At 41.4% G+C, this 18,260-nt stretch overlaps 1 protein-coding gene across 1 annotated transcript in view; it reads right to left on the bottom strand.

Moving 5' to 3' along the window:
- Window positions 1–5,985: 5,985 nt before the first annotated feature.
- ANKUB1 (ankyrin repeat and ubiquitin domain containing 1) overlaps window positions 5,986–18,260 on the bottom strand; it is a 41,513-nt gene continuing 29,238 nt past the window's right edge. Inside the window, 3 exon segments of the mRNA XM_027092803.1 lie at window positions 5,986–6,060; window positions 6,062–6,116; window positions 15,253–16,185. Of these exon segments, the coding sequence (XP_026948604.1) occupies window positions 5,986–6,060; window positions 6,062–6,116; window positions 15,253–16,185 (1,063 nt within the window).

Genomic DNA, 18,260 nt, shown 5'->3' with positions numbered 1-18,260 from the left:
TATACGTCAAGCTCTCTATACTCCATGTCTCCTGGGCAGAAGCGAAAACTGGAAGAGTTTTTCAGCTGTGCTCTCTGTGTCTACCTCATCCCTTGCACCTGACTGAAACTGAAATTGTTTCCCATACTGGGGCACAGAAAGGCAGGTTTTTAAACTTGTTAGTTAGGTCTTGAAGCAGCATTTGCAGAGAGAGCCCAATTCTTACTTAGACTATGTTGCAGATCAGCAAAAATGGCATTTTCTGAAGAAGGTTTTATACATACATTATTGAGAAAATGTCCATTATATATAGGGAATAAGGAATGCCGAAATGAATTTACAAATAGGTGTAATATTATGCCAATATAAAATAGCATTTCTTCCCTGTGATCTCAGGGACTGAAGTGGGAGTGAAGGTGGGGGCGGGGCAGGGTTGAAGGTAGGAAATAAGGATTAACAGAATGGGGTGGTCAAGGAAGGTGGTCAAAAAGTCAAGTTATAGCTGGGGGAACCAGCCTGGGAGTTAAAACTTCCTACGATGAGGTACAGAGTGACTTTCTGTTACCAAATGTTATGTAGTTGTTTAGAGGTAATTACCTGAGTGAAAAGTCAAAAGTCTAGGTTCCAGATCTGGCTCTGACTCTCACTACCTGTAGGGCCTCCAACAAGTTATTCATATATGTTATAAATGTAACCTCTTCATTTGTAAAATGGGTATTTTAATGATGACTGTCCTTCTGTGTCATGCAGGGCTGCTATGATGCTCAGATGAATTAATAAATTCATATTAAGAAATTGATTTTGATGATCAACTTAAACAATAAATTAGCATTAACAAATGATTTGTTAACTGAAACATTTATATTTTATAGGAGCAGATTTTGTGTACACAGGTCATTGGGAATTCCATGAGCATGATCATGCTAAAATCCATTCATTTAATATAACAAATATTTATAGAGCAATGACTCAAAGCTCAAGCATATGCTATGCCTTGGCAACTTAGAGATGAGTAAAACACTGTCCTTGCCTTCTAGGAGATGATAGTAAAGTAAAGGAGACAGTCAAGTAATCTGAATACAGTGTGATGAGTGGTAGTACCCGAGGAAGGAACAAAAATGACCTGGAGCAAAGAGAAGGTGACACTTAACTTTGATTTAAATAAGATTCAGGTTTAGAATAAATGTCCCATGGTATCCTGTCTATGCTAATAATAATGCTTTACAACTGTATAATATTATAAGAAAATGAGCTCTTAATGTCACTTCATGCTATCTTACTAGGGCTAAAGTGAAGAAAGGATAAATACTCTGTAATTTTTCAGTTGATTCTGGCAAGGAACAAGGCTTCATATCAATTGTCCTCTCACATTTTCTCCTTATCATCCTCCACCTCCTTTTTTTCCTCTCATATTTCCCCATATTTCTTTCTTCTTCATAGAAACTCCTGCCCCAGCATCTTTGCACCAGGCACCTCCTTGGTTGTGTTTTCAATGATACATAAAATAGTATCCTCTCTTGAAAGGAATCTCAGTTCAATTCAGCACGCTGTAAAGGGGAAGGAAGCATGGTGACACACATCACTCACATGAATTGCCCTCTCATGAGTCTGAGGCTGCCGTCAAATGCATGAATTAGCTTCTGAATTTTTTTTCATTATTTTAGTTAACTTTTTCAACTGGATGATAAAATGCATACAGAAAAGGATACAGATTCTTAAAAAGTACTTCTTGTTGAATTTTCTCAAATTGAACACATCTGTTAACCCAGATCAAGAAATAGAATGTGGGTTTCCCTGGTGGCGCAGTGGCTGAGAGTCCGCCTGCCGATGCAGGGGACACGGGTTCGTGCCCGGGTCAGGGAAGATCCCACATGCCGCGGAGCGGCTGGGCCCGAGAGCCATGGCCGCTGAGCCTGCGTGTCCGGAGCCTGTGCTCCGCAACGGGAGAGGCCACAACAGTGACAGGCCCGCGTACCGCAAAAAAAAAAAAAAAAAAAAAAGGAATAGAATGTTACCAGCACCCCAGAACCTTTGCTGTGCCCTGTTCCACTCATTGTCCCCTCTTGCTGTCTCTACTATGAACTAATACCTATGTACATGCTGCCTTACAACATCTCTTTGGTATCATCTTTGTATTTTCTTTTGTATTAACCTTCTATGTGCCCCAACCCCATAATATCAAACTACAAACCTAAAGTTATTTTTTTAAATGAGATTTAGATTTTAGGTGCTTCTGACTATTGTAACAGAATCTATCTTAAAAATCTTCCTAACAAATAGCATCAAAAATATGCAATATTTAAGAAAACAATAAGTGATTTGTAAGACCTCTACACTAAAAACTAAAAATCATTGATGAGAGAAATCATGGAAGACTTAAATGGGGACATATACTATGGATAGAGAAATATATCATGGGCTGTAATATTCACTATTATTAAGATGTCAGTTGTGACCAATCAGAATCCCAACAGGCTTTTTTATAGAGACCGACAGGTTTATTTTCAAAATCTACTTGGAAGTTCAAAGGACTGAGAATAGCCAAAACAAAGTAGGAAAAAGGACAAAGTTATTCATACTACCTGATTTCAAGGCCCACAGTAAAGCTATAGTAATTAAGACAGTGTGGTTTTAATATAAGGAAAAATAAATAGGCCAATGGAATGGAATAGAGAGTCTGGAAATAGATCCATACATATATTGTAAATTGATTTTTGACAAAAGTACCAAGGTATTCAATGAGGGGAAAGAACTTTCAACAACTTGTACTAGAACAATTTGATAAACTTATGGAAAAGAATTGACTCGCACCTCACATCACACACACAAAAATAATTAAGGATGGATTATAGACCTAACATAAGAGCTAAAACTGTGAAACTTCTAGAAGAAAACAAGAATATCTTCATGAATTTGGGGTAGGCAGAGATTTCTTAGAGAGGAAGCAGAAAGCATGAACCATAAAAGAAAAAAATGATAAATTGTACTTCATTAGAGTTAAAAACTTTCATTATCAAAAGACACCATTAATAAAATGAAAAAGAGCCACAGATTGGGAAAATATATTTGCAATACATGTATCTGACAAAGAACTTGCGGGACTTCCCCAGTGGTGCAGTGGTTAAGAATCTGCCTGCCAATACAGGGGACACTGGTTTGATCCCTGGTCCAGGAAGATCCCACATGCTGCGGAGCAACTAAGCCCGTGCGCCACAACTACTGAAGCCTGCACTCTAGAATCCAACTACTGAGCCCAAGTGCAGCCAAAAATAAACCAACTTGTATCATGAGTATATTGGAATCTCTGATAAACCAACAATTAAAAGATAAACAACACAATTTTAAAAAATTTATTTATTTATTTTTGGCTGCGTTGGGTCTTCCTTGCTGCGCACGGCTTTCTCTAGTTGGGGTGAGTGGGGCCCACTCTTCGTTTTGTTGCACGGGCTTCTCATTGCGGTGGCTTCTCTTGTTGCAGAGCACGGGCTCTAGGCGCATGGGCTTCAGTAGTTGTGGCACGTGGGCTTAGTTGCTCCGCGGCCTGTGGGATCTTCCTGGACCAGGGCTCGAACCGGTGTCCCCTGCATTGGCAGGCGGATTCTTAGCCACTGCACCACCAGGAAAGCACCACAATTTTTTAAACGGACAAAAAACTTGAGTTGACACTTCACAAAAGAAAATGTACAAATGGCCAATAAGCACACAAAAAACATTCAGTATTATTAGTTATTAAGGAAATGCAAATTAAAACCACGAAATGTCATTTCAAACCCACTAGAATAACTAAAAATCAAAAGTACTAATAACACCAAATTTTGGTGGATCTGTGAAGCAGCCAGAATACTTGTATATTGTTAGTGGAAGTGTAAAACAGTAATACCACTTTGGAGAACTGTTAGGTAGTTTCTTATAATGTTAAATGTACATTTACTCTATTACCTAACAATTCCACACCTAAGTGCTTGCCCAAAAGAAAGGAAAGCATATGACCAGAAAAAGACCTTTACAGTAATGTTTAAAGCAGCTTTATTCACAATATCACAAAACTGAAGCAACCCAAAGGTACACACATTTGAATAAATTATGGTGTGCCTACACAATGGAATACTACTCAATAGTAAAAAAAGATCTATGGAAGACTCGTATGGAGGAAGTACGGATATTGGAGTTATTAGACCTGTACTCTAAAATAACTATGAATAATATGTCCAAAACATTAGATGACAGATAAAGTATTTAATCAGAGAAGTAGAAACTGTCAAGAAATTAACAAATTAGAAAGCAAATATACAACATAAAGAATAAACAAAAGATTCATTGTAGAAAACTAGTAAAATTGACAAAATCATTACAAGACTGACTATTCATGACAAAAATAAAATAGAGAGGGCAAAAGATACAAATATCAGGAATGAAAAAAGGGATATTACTACATAGAGAAAAAGGAAAACAATATACTACTAATACATACAACAATGTAAATGAGACTCAAAAGATTAAGTTGAGCAAAATAACCCAGACATAAAAGTAAACAACTATATGATTCCTTTAATTGGGAAATGTTATGCATGGAGGTAGAAATCAGAATAGCAGGAATTCCTGGTGGCGCAGTGGTTATGAATCCGCCTGCCAATACAGGGGACATGGGTTCGAGCCCTGGTCCAGGAAGATCCCACATGCTGCAGAGCAACTAAGCCCGTGCACCGCAAGTACTGAGCCTGTGCTCTAGAGACTGTGAGCCACAACTACTGAGCTCACGTGCCACAACTACTGAAGACCACGCGCCTAGAGCCTGTGCTCCACAACAAGAGAAGGCACTGCGATGAGAAGCCCGTGCACCACAACGAAGAGTAGCCCCTGCTCGCCGCAACTAGAGAAAGGGCGCAGCAACGAAGACCCAAGGCAGCCAAAAATAAATAAATAAAATAAATAAATTTATTTAAAAAAAAAGAAATCAGAATAGCAGGTGTCTATATGGATGAAGATAGACTTAGATAGGAGCCTGAAGGAACTTTCTGGGGTAATAGAAGTGTTCACATCTTGATTGCTGTTAGTTACACAGATGTATATATTAGTTAAAGCCGTTGATTTAAGATCTTTGCAATTTACTGTATGAAAACTCTACCTCAATTTTTTTTTATAAATTTATTTATTTTTTAAATTTATTTTTAGTTTTGGCTGCATTGGGTCTTTGTTTCTGTGCATAGTCTTTCTGTAGTTGTGGCATGCAGGCTTCTTGTTGCGGTGGCTTCTCTTGTTGTGGGAGCACAGGCTCTAGGCACACAGGCTTCAGTAGTTGCAGCACATGGGCTCAGTAGTTGTGGCTCATGGGCTCTAGAGCACAGGCTCAGCGGCCATGGCGCATGGGCTTAATTGCTCCGCAGCATGTGGGATCTTCCCGGACCAGGGCTCGAACCCGTGACCCCTGCATTGACAGGCGGATTCTTAACCACTGTGCCACCAGGGAAACCCTCTACCTCAATTTTTAAAAATTAATAGTAAGCAGTGTTTTAGCAGAAATTCAAAAGATGTCTGAGACCAGTATTAGACTTAGATGGTATTTATAACTCTCCTAGGGACTTGCCCTATATAGAATTTTTTTAAGTTAATTTTTTACTATGTACTGCATTCATATGGTTTAAGAAACAAAAGGTATTTTTAAAAATCCCAGGAAAGCAAAAATAAGAGAAAGTAAACATTCTTGCTCATGTCCTCGTTTCCCACCTTCCCAGTTGCCCTACCCTGTTGGCAACTACTACTATTCTTAGTTTCTTATGAATTCTTCCTCAGACTCTTTATGCAAAAACAAATGCCCTAAATTTTCACTTTGCGTGATGGAGTCCAAGGAAACATGGTGTTAAACATTAAATAACCTGTTGATAGTCATGTAGCGTCAGAACTGTTATTAGAAATTCCAACATTAGAACTGTTATTAGAAATGTTAGCATTAGAACTAGAAGTTCTATTTGACCAGGTCTTCACCCAAACTGGGATTGTCATGACTTTTCAAAGCAAAATTTCCGGAGGATTTTCACACGCTGTCAGGCCTCCTTGGGTAGTCAGGTTAGAAATGCTCTTTTTTCGCTAGGACTCTTGCTATTCCTAACTGCTGAAGCCGTCGTTTCTCTTTAAAGGCACTGTAAGAAAACAGAACATAATTTATAAGGAGGTCCATTCTTGTCCCCATTTATAGCTAAAATGATGGAAATCTTTAGGTTGATTTTGTAGCTGTGGCTAATTTATCTTGTCATATGAGGAAGTAAAATAGGAAAGAGGGATCTTTCTAAATCCAGTTCCTAGTGAAGCAGTGGGAATGATATTTCCCCAAGGCAATACCGGAAGCTTAGCACGCACAGCTAGAAATAGAAAGCCACTCAATGTCATAGAATTCTCTGGGTTGAAACTTTTTTTTTTTTGGCTGCGCTGCACAGCTTGTGAGATCTTAGTTCCCCGACCAGGGATTGAACCCTGGCCACAGTAGTGAAAGCCCAGAATCCTAACCACTAGGCCATCAGGAAACTCCCAAACCTTTTTCTAACTATTCCCCCAGGCATCTCTATACATACTGACCTATTCTCCCTCTCCTTTTTTCCCACCACAAATACATTTTTTCATGGGTAAGATATTAGGTATTTTGATAGCCTTTAACTGAAATGCAATGCAACAATGTTTTGTGATAGTTATTCTCTGGCTGTATGCTAACAAAAACATAAATGTGAATATGATTGTTCCTACTTTGTAGGATGCGAATGTGATTTACTACAGAGGGGTTTTGCATTTCCTTGAATGTTGGGGTCCTCTGAGGTCTTATCCTTTGTCCTCCTCTCTCTCTGCACCCTCACCGGGAGGCTTTATTTACTAACTGCTTCAACTCCCATATTCATGACTCCCAAATCACAACCTTTCCAAAAAGATGCATATCTCCAATTATCAAATAAAATCATTTGATAATTGGACGTCCCCCACACTTCCAATTTACATGTCTTTTATCTTCTTCCTAAACTTGTCCCTTTCAGTATCCTTGTTCTAACACAGTGATGTTACTCTTCTCACCATCTCCAAAGCCAGAAACAAAACTCATTCCTCCTCTGTCCACCACTGAGCCCAATTAGCGATGACATTTTGTAGATTATTCCTCAGAAATATCTGTCATATTTGGCCTTTCCCCTCTTCCCTAATTACTGCTGTTCCAGTCCAGGTCTTTATTGCCTCTTGTTTCTCTTATTGCGGAGTCTCCTAACCCTATTGTAGTCCTTCCACACCCTTAGTGTTACTTAATTCCAGTGACTCTTCTACACATCTCCACCAGATTTGTCTTCAAAAATAAACAAGAACTGATTATGTGATTTGTTTGATAAAAAAGAACTTCTGTGATCTTCCTACCTACTTCCTCCCCATGGAAAAATATAAGAAGCAAACTGTCCATTTGGACCCACAAAATGCCTCTCACTGTAGGTGTAATTTACCTTGCCAGTCTCATCTCCAGCCACTTCCTCCCTATCCCCTCAAATGCCTTTTGCAAATCCACTTACTTTCCTGAAAACTAAATTTCTTTCTTACCCTTTCACAAAACAGTGTCTTAGACCATGTAGCCACCTTTACCTGGCTCCTTTTTCTGACCACCACCCCTTTCGTGTGGAAAGTCTCATAGATTTAAAGGGCTTTCACTCCATCTATTAGGAGCAACCTTGCGTAAAAGTACCTTAGTGTTTCAAACATTTGAACTAGATCCAAGTCTGGCTGATTTCATCTTTAATCTTCTGGATTAACTCCTTGCTTTCCCTCAATGACTGTGTCTCCTTGGGCCCTCTAAATGGGGTTAACTCATCAACGCTGTCCATATATTCACGTCCTATGCCATAAGGAAATCACTCAGACACCTTTAGCCTTTCTCCGTATCCCACCCGAATTGATTTAAAGTCCTCTCTCTCCCTTTCTGTTGCATATCTAGCTCCTCTCTAAGCTTAGTGCTTGTCTTGATTCTCTCCCTGGCATTTGAACTCTGGCTTTTCTGTGTTTATTCAAAAACTGTTTATTGAGCACTTACTATATGTTGTTAAAAAACAAAATTCAACTGAGTAAATTTCAAGATATAACTTGCTTTATTCAACGATTCGTGAGTCAGGCAGCATCCCATGTGGGAAACAGAAAGGAGCTCCGAAGAGCTGAATAATATGGGAGACTTTTATAGGTAGAAGGGGTCAGGGACAAGGAAAGAGCCATTACCTCATCTTTCTTTGGGGGATGGCAGGGTTTTATCAGATAGATTACCTTACTACTGCTGACCAGGAAGTTCCAGACTGACTATTTTAAGACTAGGAGAGAGGTTGACATTGCCATTAGTTTAGGTATTAAGTCTTGGTGTGCTGATGTGGGGCTTAGCACAAGGGACTCCATTTTGGGCCTATTGTCTCTTTTTTTTAACTATACCAAGCACTGTTCTATGTGCTGAAGAAACAAAGAGTAAACAAAACACACAAGGTCCCTGCCTTCATAGAACTTAGATTCTAGTGGGGAGGCAAATACACAAATAGAAGGCTAATATAATACTGTAATGGCTCCGTGAATAAAAACAAGACAGAGTTGGCAGAAGGGGGTACAGGCCGGCACCTCCCAGGTCAGTTTTTTCTCTAACTGCCTCTGCCTCTTTGCCAGCCCAGACTGGCAAAATGTGTGAAAGTGGCCTAACTTAGGCATTTTGTCCTTGAGTCATCATTTTCTGGGTTCCTGGAACGTACCCAGGAAAGCCAAATATGGTTACATCAGTCTGGCATGCAAAGAAAACAAGCATACTCATCAACAGGGTTGCCTTGCTACAGCATCATTTTGCTTCCATCAACTGGGCTCTCGCTTGGACTCTGTGATCACTAGGCCCTGCTGCAAATATGTCTGTAAGCTCCTGGGAAGACCTGGGATTTCCTATAGCTGCCCATATCTCTCTAAAGAGCACTATGGACAGTGCTGCTTCAGCAGTGGCTGGGAGTCTCTGTGAGCCCAGAACCTCACCCCTGCTTTGATTATCTCCAAAGACAAGAGTCCTTCCATCCACCCTGCCCCTCATTCCTTATCATATGCAATCTACCACCACATCCTATCAATTTCTTTCTTATATTTGTCTCCAACCCATTTACTTCTCTCCATGACTCCTACAATGCAGTCTCCCACCATCTCTGCCCTGGACTCCTATCTGGACTTCCAGAATCCATTCTTGTTCTCCTACACTGAAGCCAAAGTGGTCTTAAAAAATCCAAAGCTGATCAGGTCAAACCATTCAATGCTCTCTCCTTGTTTTTAGGGTAAAATAGCCCAGGTCTTCTTATGGAGCCCTGCCTACCTCTCCATGTTTGTCTTGTACCTCTCTTCTCTCCCTTTGCTCTAGCATATCTTCCCATTTCATAACTTCCCCATAAGCTCCAGCCACAGGGCCTTTGCACAAGCTCTTTCCTCTACCTGGAGCACTGCATTCTTCCTTCCCATCCTTCAGATCTCAGCTCAGACATTTTCTTAGGGAGGTCAAGGTCTATGTCAGACTTCCATAGAACCCCTCTCTCCAAGTTCCTCTCCTTCATAGCACTTTCCCCAGTTAGCCTGGGTGATAATGCCCATCACACCAACTAAACTGTTTGTCTCACAAAGAGCAGGACTGTATCTGTATTTGCTCTTGACTGTATAGGGTGACCAACTGTCCTGATTTGCCCAGGCCTCAGGGATTTCTCAGGAAACAGAACTTTCAGTGCTAACACTAGGAAAGTTACCACCATACCTCCAGCTCAATAAATGTTGGTTGAATGAATAACCATTAGTAACCACTAACTGGGCCATCAGCCCAACCACCTAACTGAATCTCAGTGTTTCTTTTCAGCATAGAAGTCCCAGCTTAGGGAGGAAAGAATGGTATAACTATATCCACCTCTCCCTGACCTCTATGCATTCATTAAACACCTATTTATTGAGCCCTTACTGTATGCCAGGCGCTGTGCTAAAGATATAAAAGTGAACAGAGGAAACAAGGTTCTTGCCCACCTGAATGGGTCATGGATTCAAGGTCCTCAACTGGAGGGCAAGGCCTGGGCATGCAGCATTGGACAAGCTAGGCTGGGCAGCTGAACCCTCAGGTTTCAGTCAACTCTGTGACTCGTGTAAGCTGAAGGTCCAGCTCATGTCTCCCTTTGCTGTTCTTGTGGGCTCTCTCATCAAAGCAGAACTGAGGAGATGATGTGATGCAACTGGTCTCCTAAACCCAGTGCTAAGGAATGCACAAGAACGGTGCCCTGCTCAGTGCCTGTGCTTTCCTAGGGCTCACGTGCTCCTCTATGCAAAATGGCAAGCTTGCCAGTAAAGGGAGGTCAGCAGAGCCTTAGCCCCTGCTTCCACTGTACCCCAGTACCTTATGCAGAGGTGGGGTTGGGGGAGAGACAGGGAGAGGGAGAGGGTAGTTTATATCCCGGAGGAATCAAAGAGAGAAAATACCTGCCCCATACCCATTGCAAGGTAAACTTGGAAAGTACAGGGCAGGCCTTTTTCTACAAGGGCCAGCAACTGAATTGTACCAAACTGTTCTTGGGGGCAGGGGTACTACTGGCAGTTTCTTCTCAGGGAAGGGTGATTTATAACACAGTAGCACAGAAGCTGACCCTTAGAGACTTTGTCAGGTCCTCTTCTTCACTCCTTCACTACAACTCCCTCTGAGCCTTGGCCCCTCCTAGCTGTAGATATGTAATTCACTCAAAAGTAGCCTCTCATACTGTATAGATGGGTACAATTTGCTACAACCTTTCAGGAAGTTAACTTAGTATGTATATGTCCTTTGAATAAGCAATTTCACTTCAGTGAAAGTGTCCTGTAGAAATACTTCCATAAATGATTAAGTATTACACATAAAAGGATATATTGCACCACTGTTATCATAGTGAAAAATGGAAACAACTTGAATGTAAATCAAGAGAGGACTGGTTAAATAACTTATTATACATGGATGCAGTGGAATACTAGGCAGCCATTAAAAAGGACAAGGTAGTTCCTTCTCCCTAGCATAGAAAGATTTGATGGTTATGTCTAAGAGATATATATTTGGGAACATAAATGCATCCCTTTTAGGATGAAAAGGGCATGCACACATACATATCTCACATACATATATTGAGATACATGGAAAAGTTCTAGGAGACTACAAATAGTAATAATGATGCCTTCTGGGGAGATGGATGGGATTCATTAGAGGAGAGAGGAGTGGGGCTGGAGGATGGATGGAGACTTTCATGTTTACTTTATACATTCCCATGTTGTTCGGATGCTTCCCAGAAAGCACATATTACTGTATTTTCTAATTAAAATTCTTTTAAAAAATATATTTATTTATTTGGTTGCATGGGGTCTTAGTTGTGGCAGGTGGGCTCCTTAGTTGCAGCACCTGGGCTCCTTAGTTGTGGCAGGTGGGCTCCTTACTTGTGGCTCACCTGCTCCTTAGTTGTGGCTCACAGGCTCCTTAGTTGTGGCATGTGAACTCTTAGTTGTGGCATGCATGTGGGATCTAGATCCCCAACTAGGGATCAAACCTGGGCACCCTGCATTGGGAGTGTGGAGTCTCATCCACTACGCCACCAGGGAAGTCCCTTAAAATTCTTTTTTTAAGGGAAAATATTACATTGCCCAGCTTTCTGCTCTGCACCAACACTGCCTTCAGGCCAAACAGACTCTCTGCCCCCTCATTTGTTTTCATCTCCCCTCAGACTCTCTTTTGCTCCTACAATCCCCAACAAATAGAGCGCTTATCAAAAGGAGTTTGGGGAGGAGTTACTCCTGTATCAAGAGTGAGGTTGGGGGCATGACCAGGCCAAGCAGGTTTATTCCCTGTATTCACCTTCCAAGGCTGAGGCAAACACCCTCATCAACCACAGTGGTTTAAACTTGTGGCAAGGGTCCCCTGCCCCATCCTTGGTACTTTTCATCAAAGCGAAACAAAACAAAACAACACAGAGAGCTCTACTTTTATCAGGAGCGTGGGAGCCCATCAGAGTCACCACTGGGGACTGTCACCTATTCTCAGTGCACTCAGGACACTGAACCTTATGGACCAATCCTCCATATCTGAATCTTTACTAAGCTGGACTTCCAAGTTGCATCAGCCTCACTGGAATCAGACAATAAGCAGTAAGAAAGACAGTTTTCTAGACACACCTTGTAAATATTCTTTGATCTGTATAAAGCTGACACCATCTTCTGGGGAATGAGACTCAATCTGGCCTGAGTTACTATCATCTCCACACCAGCCACATGCACCAACCCAGCACTGGATCTGAGCTAACTGCAGCAATACTCTCTTTGAGTCAACCCTCACAGGTATATTTTCGTGAATCTAAAGGTGGAGTTCCAGCAAGTGCTCTCACATGACACCAGATGAGATGTCTGGGGTCCTGGTTTGTGAGGTCACCCTTCCCACACAACCAGCAGCATCCGATGGATCCACCCTGACCCAATTCCCCCAGGTTAGCACCAGGAAGGATTAGTTAGGTCCTTCCCCATCTCCTGGCTATGATACTACCTTGATGATGGTGGACCCAGCCTTCAAGATAGCGCATGTCCGCTCCTTACGTTTTGGCACAAGAGCTGTACTGGTCCTTTAGTGGTAAGTGCTCAGACCACCTAGCTGCCTGGCTTGACTGATGACTTCAGGTGGACATGGGTGCTTTCATGACTCCTTTGAGGGGACAATGAGCCAGGTCAGAAAAAGCCCTGCAGGCGCATGAGGCGTGCAGGTCCCCCCATCCCTCCACAGCCCACCAGTAGAGGGATGTGGGACAGATCCTGGGATAGATGCAGTGGAAAGGGGAGAAAACAGATGGGAAGGCAGTAGAGAATACAAATAGAGGGAAGAGAAAAGCACTGGGAAAAGAGAAACAATATAGTTGGAAAGATTTGCTAGGAGTAACTTTGCAAAGGAGGAAGTGAACAATCAGACTGACCACCCCTCCTCCTATGAGCAAACCCTTGCCCGCTACAGTGGAAGCATGGAGTCCTAACCACTGGACCGCCAGAGAATTCCCTGCACTAACCTCTTTGTTGAATGAAATGTTTTCCCCACCAAGTCCCTTCTCAACCTTGAAATTGCTTCCCCTTGATAACTCCAATACTTATGAAGTGTACCTGCAAAAACAGCACACTAGTGTAACCTTTTGGGAAAACTGTGTGGAAGTGTTTACTAAAGCTAACCCTATGACCTAACAATTCCATTCCTATAGAGTCAAGTGAAATGAATGCAAATGTCCACCAAACTTATATACAAGAATAATCATAGAGTGTTATTCAAAATAGCCCCAAATTAGTTACAACTTAAATGCCCCTCAATAGGAGATTGGATAGAGATGTGGAATACTACATAGAAATGGAATGCTACACAGAAATAAGAAGAATCAATACATGCAAAAACATGAATGAATCTCATAGACAATTTGTTGCACAAAAAAGCCAGACATGAAAGATACATAACATATGGTGCCCTTTATATGAAAGTCAAGAAGGGGCAAAACTAATCTCATTGATAGAGATCAGAATAATGGTTATATCGGGAGGGGTCATTGACTGGCAAGGAGCATGAAGGAACTTTTTTGGGGTGCTAGAAATATTTTGCAATTGATCTGAGTGGTTGTTACAAGCATGTATGCAAATATAAAAATTCAGGGACTTCCCTGGTGGAGCAGTGGTTAAGACTCCATGCTCCCAATGCAGGTGGCCCAGGCTCGATCCCAGGTCCGGGAACTAGATCTCACACGCGTGCTGCAACTAAGAGTTTGCGTGTCACAACTAAGGAGCCCACGTGCCCAACTACGGAGCTGGTGAGCCACAACTAAGGAGCCTGCGAGCCACAACTACAGAGTCAGCCTGAGCAACTAAGACCTGACACAGCCAAATAAATAAAAAATAAATAAATTAAAAAAATAAAATTCAAAAAGCCATACATGTGAGATTAGTGCTTTTTATGCATTTAACTCTATATATCACAACTCAGTTCCTCCCCAAGAAAGCACCACACACAATAGACACTGGCAGCCTTTCACCCAAAACCACATACATGGCCACCTTAACCACAGATACTTTTGCACATTTCCATTGTGCCTAGCACTGCACTGGGCCATAATAAGCATTTTTTTGGATGTTTAAAAAATAAAATCATTTTGAATGTGCATCTTTTGATAAAACTGATCAGTATTTCCTTACGTTTACAGGCTGATTTTAAGATGGATTATATAATTTTTTCAATTAATAATTTTCTGGTCTTTTTCTATAATTTTAGATTATCTTTTTATACATTCTAGTCAGAGATATCTCATAAATTACAAAGATTGAAGCTGTTAAGCAGTTTCTTCATCTTTTCTCAACCTCATCATGCTGTATGCTGAAGTTTGCGTTTTATAGCTCACCACCATGGCAATTATTCTCACCACTAGGTGGCAGCAACCTAGCTGAAATAAAGTAGATCTGAAATAAAGACCAATACATAAAGGCAACTAAAACAATCTAGCTTTATTTTTTCTTTCCTTCTCATTATATCGAGTAAGGGGAAAAACCGTTCATAAATCTATATTTTCACTGTAATACTGGCACCCAATAATACCTCATAAGTATTTATCTTGAGATCTAATCAGAGTAGTGTTTTCAGTGAAATCTGATGACCAATATATAAAATTTTATTTTATGAAATGAATGTGCCCAAAAGTCCACTTCCAACACACTTGTTTATATCTTTAAATGTGATAATGGATTACTTTTTAAACTTACCTTAAATATTAATATCAATTCTATCACCCTATCCAATACAGCTCTCCCCTGGCCTGTATTTCTTGTCTATAAATCAACTGAAGTTTTTTTGATTCAGTTTGTCATTAAATTGTTCTTTTCTTTCCTTCCACTTTCATTACCATCCAGGCTTCCATGACACTTTTGATGTCTCCCAGATTTCAAGTTTCCCCCTTATCCCTTTAATTATAATTAACAATTTCTTTTACTTTTTTTTTTAAAAAAACAAGTGACCTTGTTAATTGATACAACTCCTTTCTTCCTGAAAATTTGACAAGCAGAATACTACATGGATTGGCCAATAAAATCAGTTCATTTTGTCCTAGAACAAGGCTAGGTCCTTGAAGCTGGGTACTGATGCACAGGAAAAACCTGTGTTATACTACATGGCATGGTAGTGTAATGGCTTCATAGACCATTCCTCCCCTAGACCTGCCCTATTAAAGGTTTATCCTTGTTTGTTTGAAGAGAAAACCTTACCTGGCCACCGCTAAGTAGTAGATGGCATTCTCCCTTGGAGTCCTTCCACTGTGCTCTGAGAAAGATGCAAAGGAGGATCTGAGTAAAAAGTTGGCACTGGGTGTTGCATAGTAAAAAGATGGGTGTGAATAGCTCACTCTTGAAACTGGAGGGAGGGGGACTTGGGGGAGATATGTATTTTTTATGAGCTTTTCTTTTTTCCTAGCTGTGGCAGTAATTTTTTTCCGATTTTGTTGTTTTTGTAATTCAAAGAACGTATTTGCATCTACCAGCGGAGGAAATTTGAGTGTTTGTTCTCTTGTGTCCTGCTGTGAAATTGCCACAGGATTGACACGTTTCCTGCTTACAGTTTGCTCCCTGAGAGGTGGTAGTTTGCCCACAGTGCCTTGTGAGTCCTTGTTCTCAGCCTTATGCCAGCTCTTGCAGGTCATTTTGGGTTTGGTGAAACCATCCACCATCACAACGTCTCCAACTTTTGCTCCAAAGACCCTTGCTCCGCAAAGCTGGCTTTTATTAAGGTTGTGACTCTGAGCTCTGAGTACCCATTGTTTTATTTTAATATAAATCCTCATGGGGACTGAGATTTTCAGAAAAGAAACAGTGGACCACATTTTACTCAGTAAATATAATACGCAGTCTTCATGCTTGTGTTTGAACGCAATGGTAAGGGGAGTTTGTCCTGCTGCGTTTTTGCATTCCAGGCACAGCACGCTGCAGTTGACAAAAGCCTTCAGAATCAACAGTTGGCCCGCTTCTGCGGCTGCATGAATGGGGCATTTAGAGACATCTGCGTGAAGGGCTTCATGGCACCAAGCTCGGTAGGGGTGCACGCCGACCATCTCGTGGGGCCGCACACCCTGCTTCAGGGCCCATTCAGTGAGCTCAGTGTGCCCGTAAAAGGCGGCGATGTACAGGGCAACCCTTTTCTGATACCTGAATGAATGAAACAAGCGAGAATGGGGCTGTTTAGTAAGTCAGCAAACAGGCAAGGGTAGTTACACTAAATACCCACAAAACATTCTAGTTAAAATATTTATTTCTTCCTTACTTTTACCTTCCTAACTTTTAAAAATATTTTCAGAAAAGGTCTATAGTAATACACAGGTTAAACTGCACAGGTCCTGCTTATACACATTGTCCTGTTGTGTACATATAAATAATTCAAACTGGTTTCCTTGGAGCAGTGTTTTCCTTACGAAAATCTAATGCTCAAGATAAATATCAAGCTTTATATTCACTGGGGAAGCACAGGAAGGAATTCAGTACATTTCAGAAATTTGAATGCTTTGTAAGTTTGTTTGCTTCGTCTTTTCTAACACCTCCTCTTATCCCCCTACGGGCTTTTCCTCATGCAGTGCTAAGCAGTCTTTTTATTCCATATGTTGGAGGTGGCCTGTGCTCTCTTCCAAACCCTCTAGTAGCTTCCGGCTGTAATTGAAATTCTAACTCCTCATCTTGGCCTTCAGGGCACCTGTCACCTGGACCCTGCCCCAGCTCCTGCCTCACTTCCCACCACTCCCCTTCTCTTTCACTGAACTATAGCCACACTGGCCTTCCTGCCATCCCCATCCTTCCAATTCCCCATCAGGCACAAATTGAATGATGGGTGAAGACTATTCAGAGAAATAAGAATTAGGGAGGCAAAGCTAGACAGGGTTCCATCAGGTTTCGTCCAGGATTTACTTGGGCAAGGCTCTCTGTGACCCCATGGTAGAGATGGAGGCCAGCTAGCTGGTATCGTCCAAAATCTGCGTATAACTAACTCTCCCGTCTCTGACTGCGTGCTCACCACACCGTAATTTTCAGGTGTATGTGGCATCCCGTGTAATTTTCCTGTATAAGAGAGATGGTCTGCCCAGAACATGTGGGTTTCTAGGACCCTCTGACAGATTATAACTAATTAGAGTTATACATTAATATGCTGGCCTTTTGGTTCACATATCAATTTCGTCTGAAATTCACTAGTGCAGATCAGCAACTCTGAATTTGATTTGGGGAGAAGAGCCCCTCCTGCATGGACTAACTGGACTTTGCTTTCATCCTCAACACGCATGTTGTGGGAACTAGAGCACTCTTGTTACCAAGACTGGTTGATTCTGCTTCCTAAGTGATCTTTTCAGTCTGTCCTCTTAGCCCCACCTCTGCTGTCATAAGCCTAGCTCAGGCTGCCGTTTGCTTTGGACTATTTTCCTGTCTCCCTCTCGGCCTCTATTCCCCACATTGCAGTCAGAGCCAATATTCTAAAATGCAGATCTCATCATGGCCTTCAATGTCTTCCCAACATTTAAACGATAAAATCCAAATCCTTCACATTCCTACAGGGGCCTGCATGAGCTGGCCTCTTCTTATCTTTCCAGCCCCTGGCCACTAGCTTCCTCTTACTCTATCATCTACCATGTGGAACTTCTTTCAGTTCTTTGAATCCATTCTCTTGCCCCCTGGGTCTTTGTACGTGTGGTTCCATCTGTTTTGAGACATTTTTATTCTTCTCCCTACTGTTTACCTGAGTATCAGCCCTTCAAGTCCCTTTCTCGGGGTGCTTTACCTGATCCCCTACAGTTGTCCATACTATACATTCCCATATCTTCTTGCACAATGCCCATGTCATAACAATTTTCACACTGAATGGTAACAGCGACACCTAACATTTGTATCCTCCTTACCATGTGCCAGGTGGCCCTCTAAGTTCCTTATAATACTAGCTCATTTAATCTCTAACGTAGTTCTATGAGATAGGTACTATTATTTTCCCCACTTTATAGAAGAGGAAACGGAGGTACAGGATGACTACTTGCTTAAGTTTACACGACTAAACACTGAGGGGGTGGGACTTTGAACCTAGGTAGATGAGCACTGGAGTTTGTACTCCCAGACATTTTGCAGTTCTGTTTCTCCAGGAATTGGTTACCTGTTTTCTGTTTCCCCTACTAGACTATAAATTCGCTAAAGGCAGGGACCATATCTTGTTTATTGCTTTCATAGTACATAGTACATACATTGTTGATTGG

This window comes from Aethalodelphis obliquidens, unplaced genomic scaffold, assembly GCF_003676395.1.
Source record: "Aethalodelphis obliquidens isolate GAN/ISIS:26980383/991018 unplaced genomic scaffold, ASM367639v1 scaffold81, whole genome shotgun sequence".
Lineage (NCBI taxonomy): Eukaryota > Metazoa > Chordata > Mammalia > Artiodactyla > Delphinidae > Aethalodelphis > Aethalodelphis obliquidens.
Note: the sequence above shows the minus strand (reverse complement) of the source record. Positions and strands in the feature narration are given on the sequence as shown.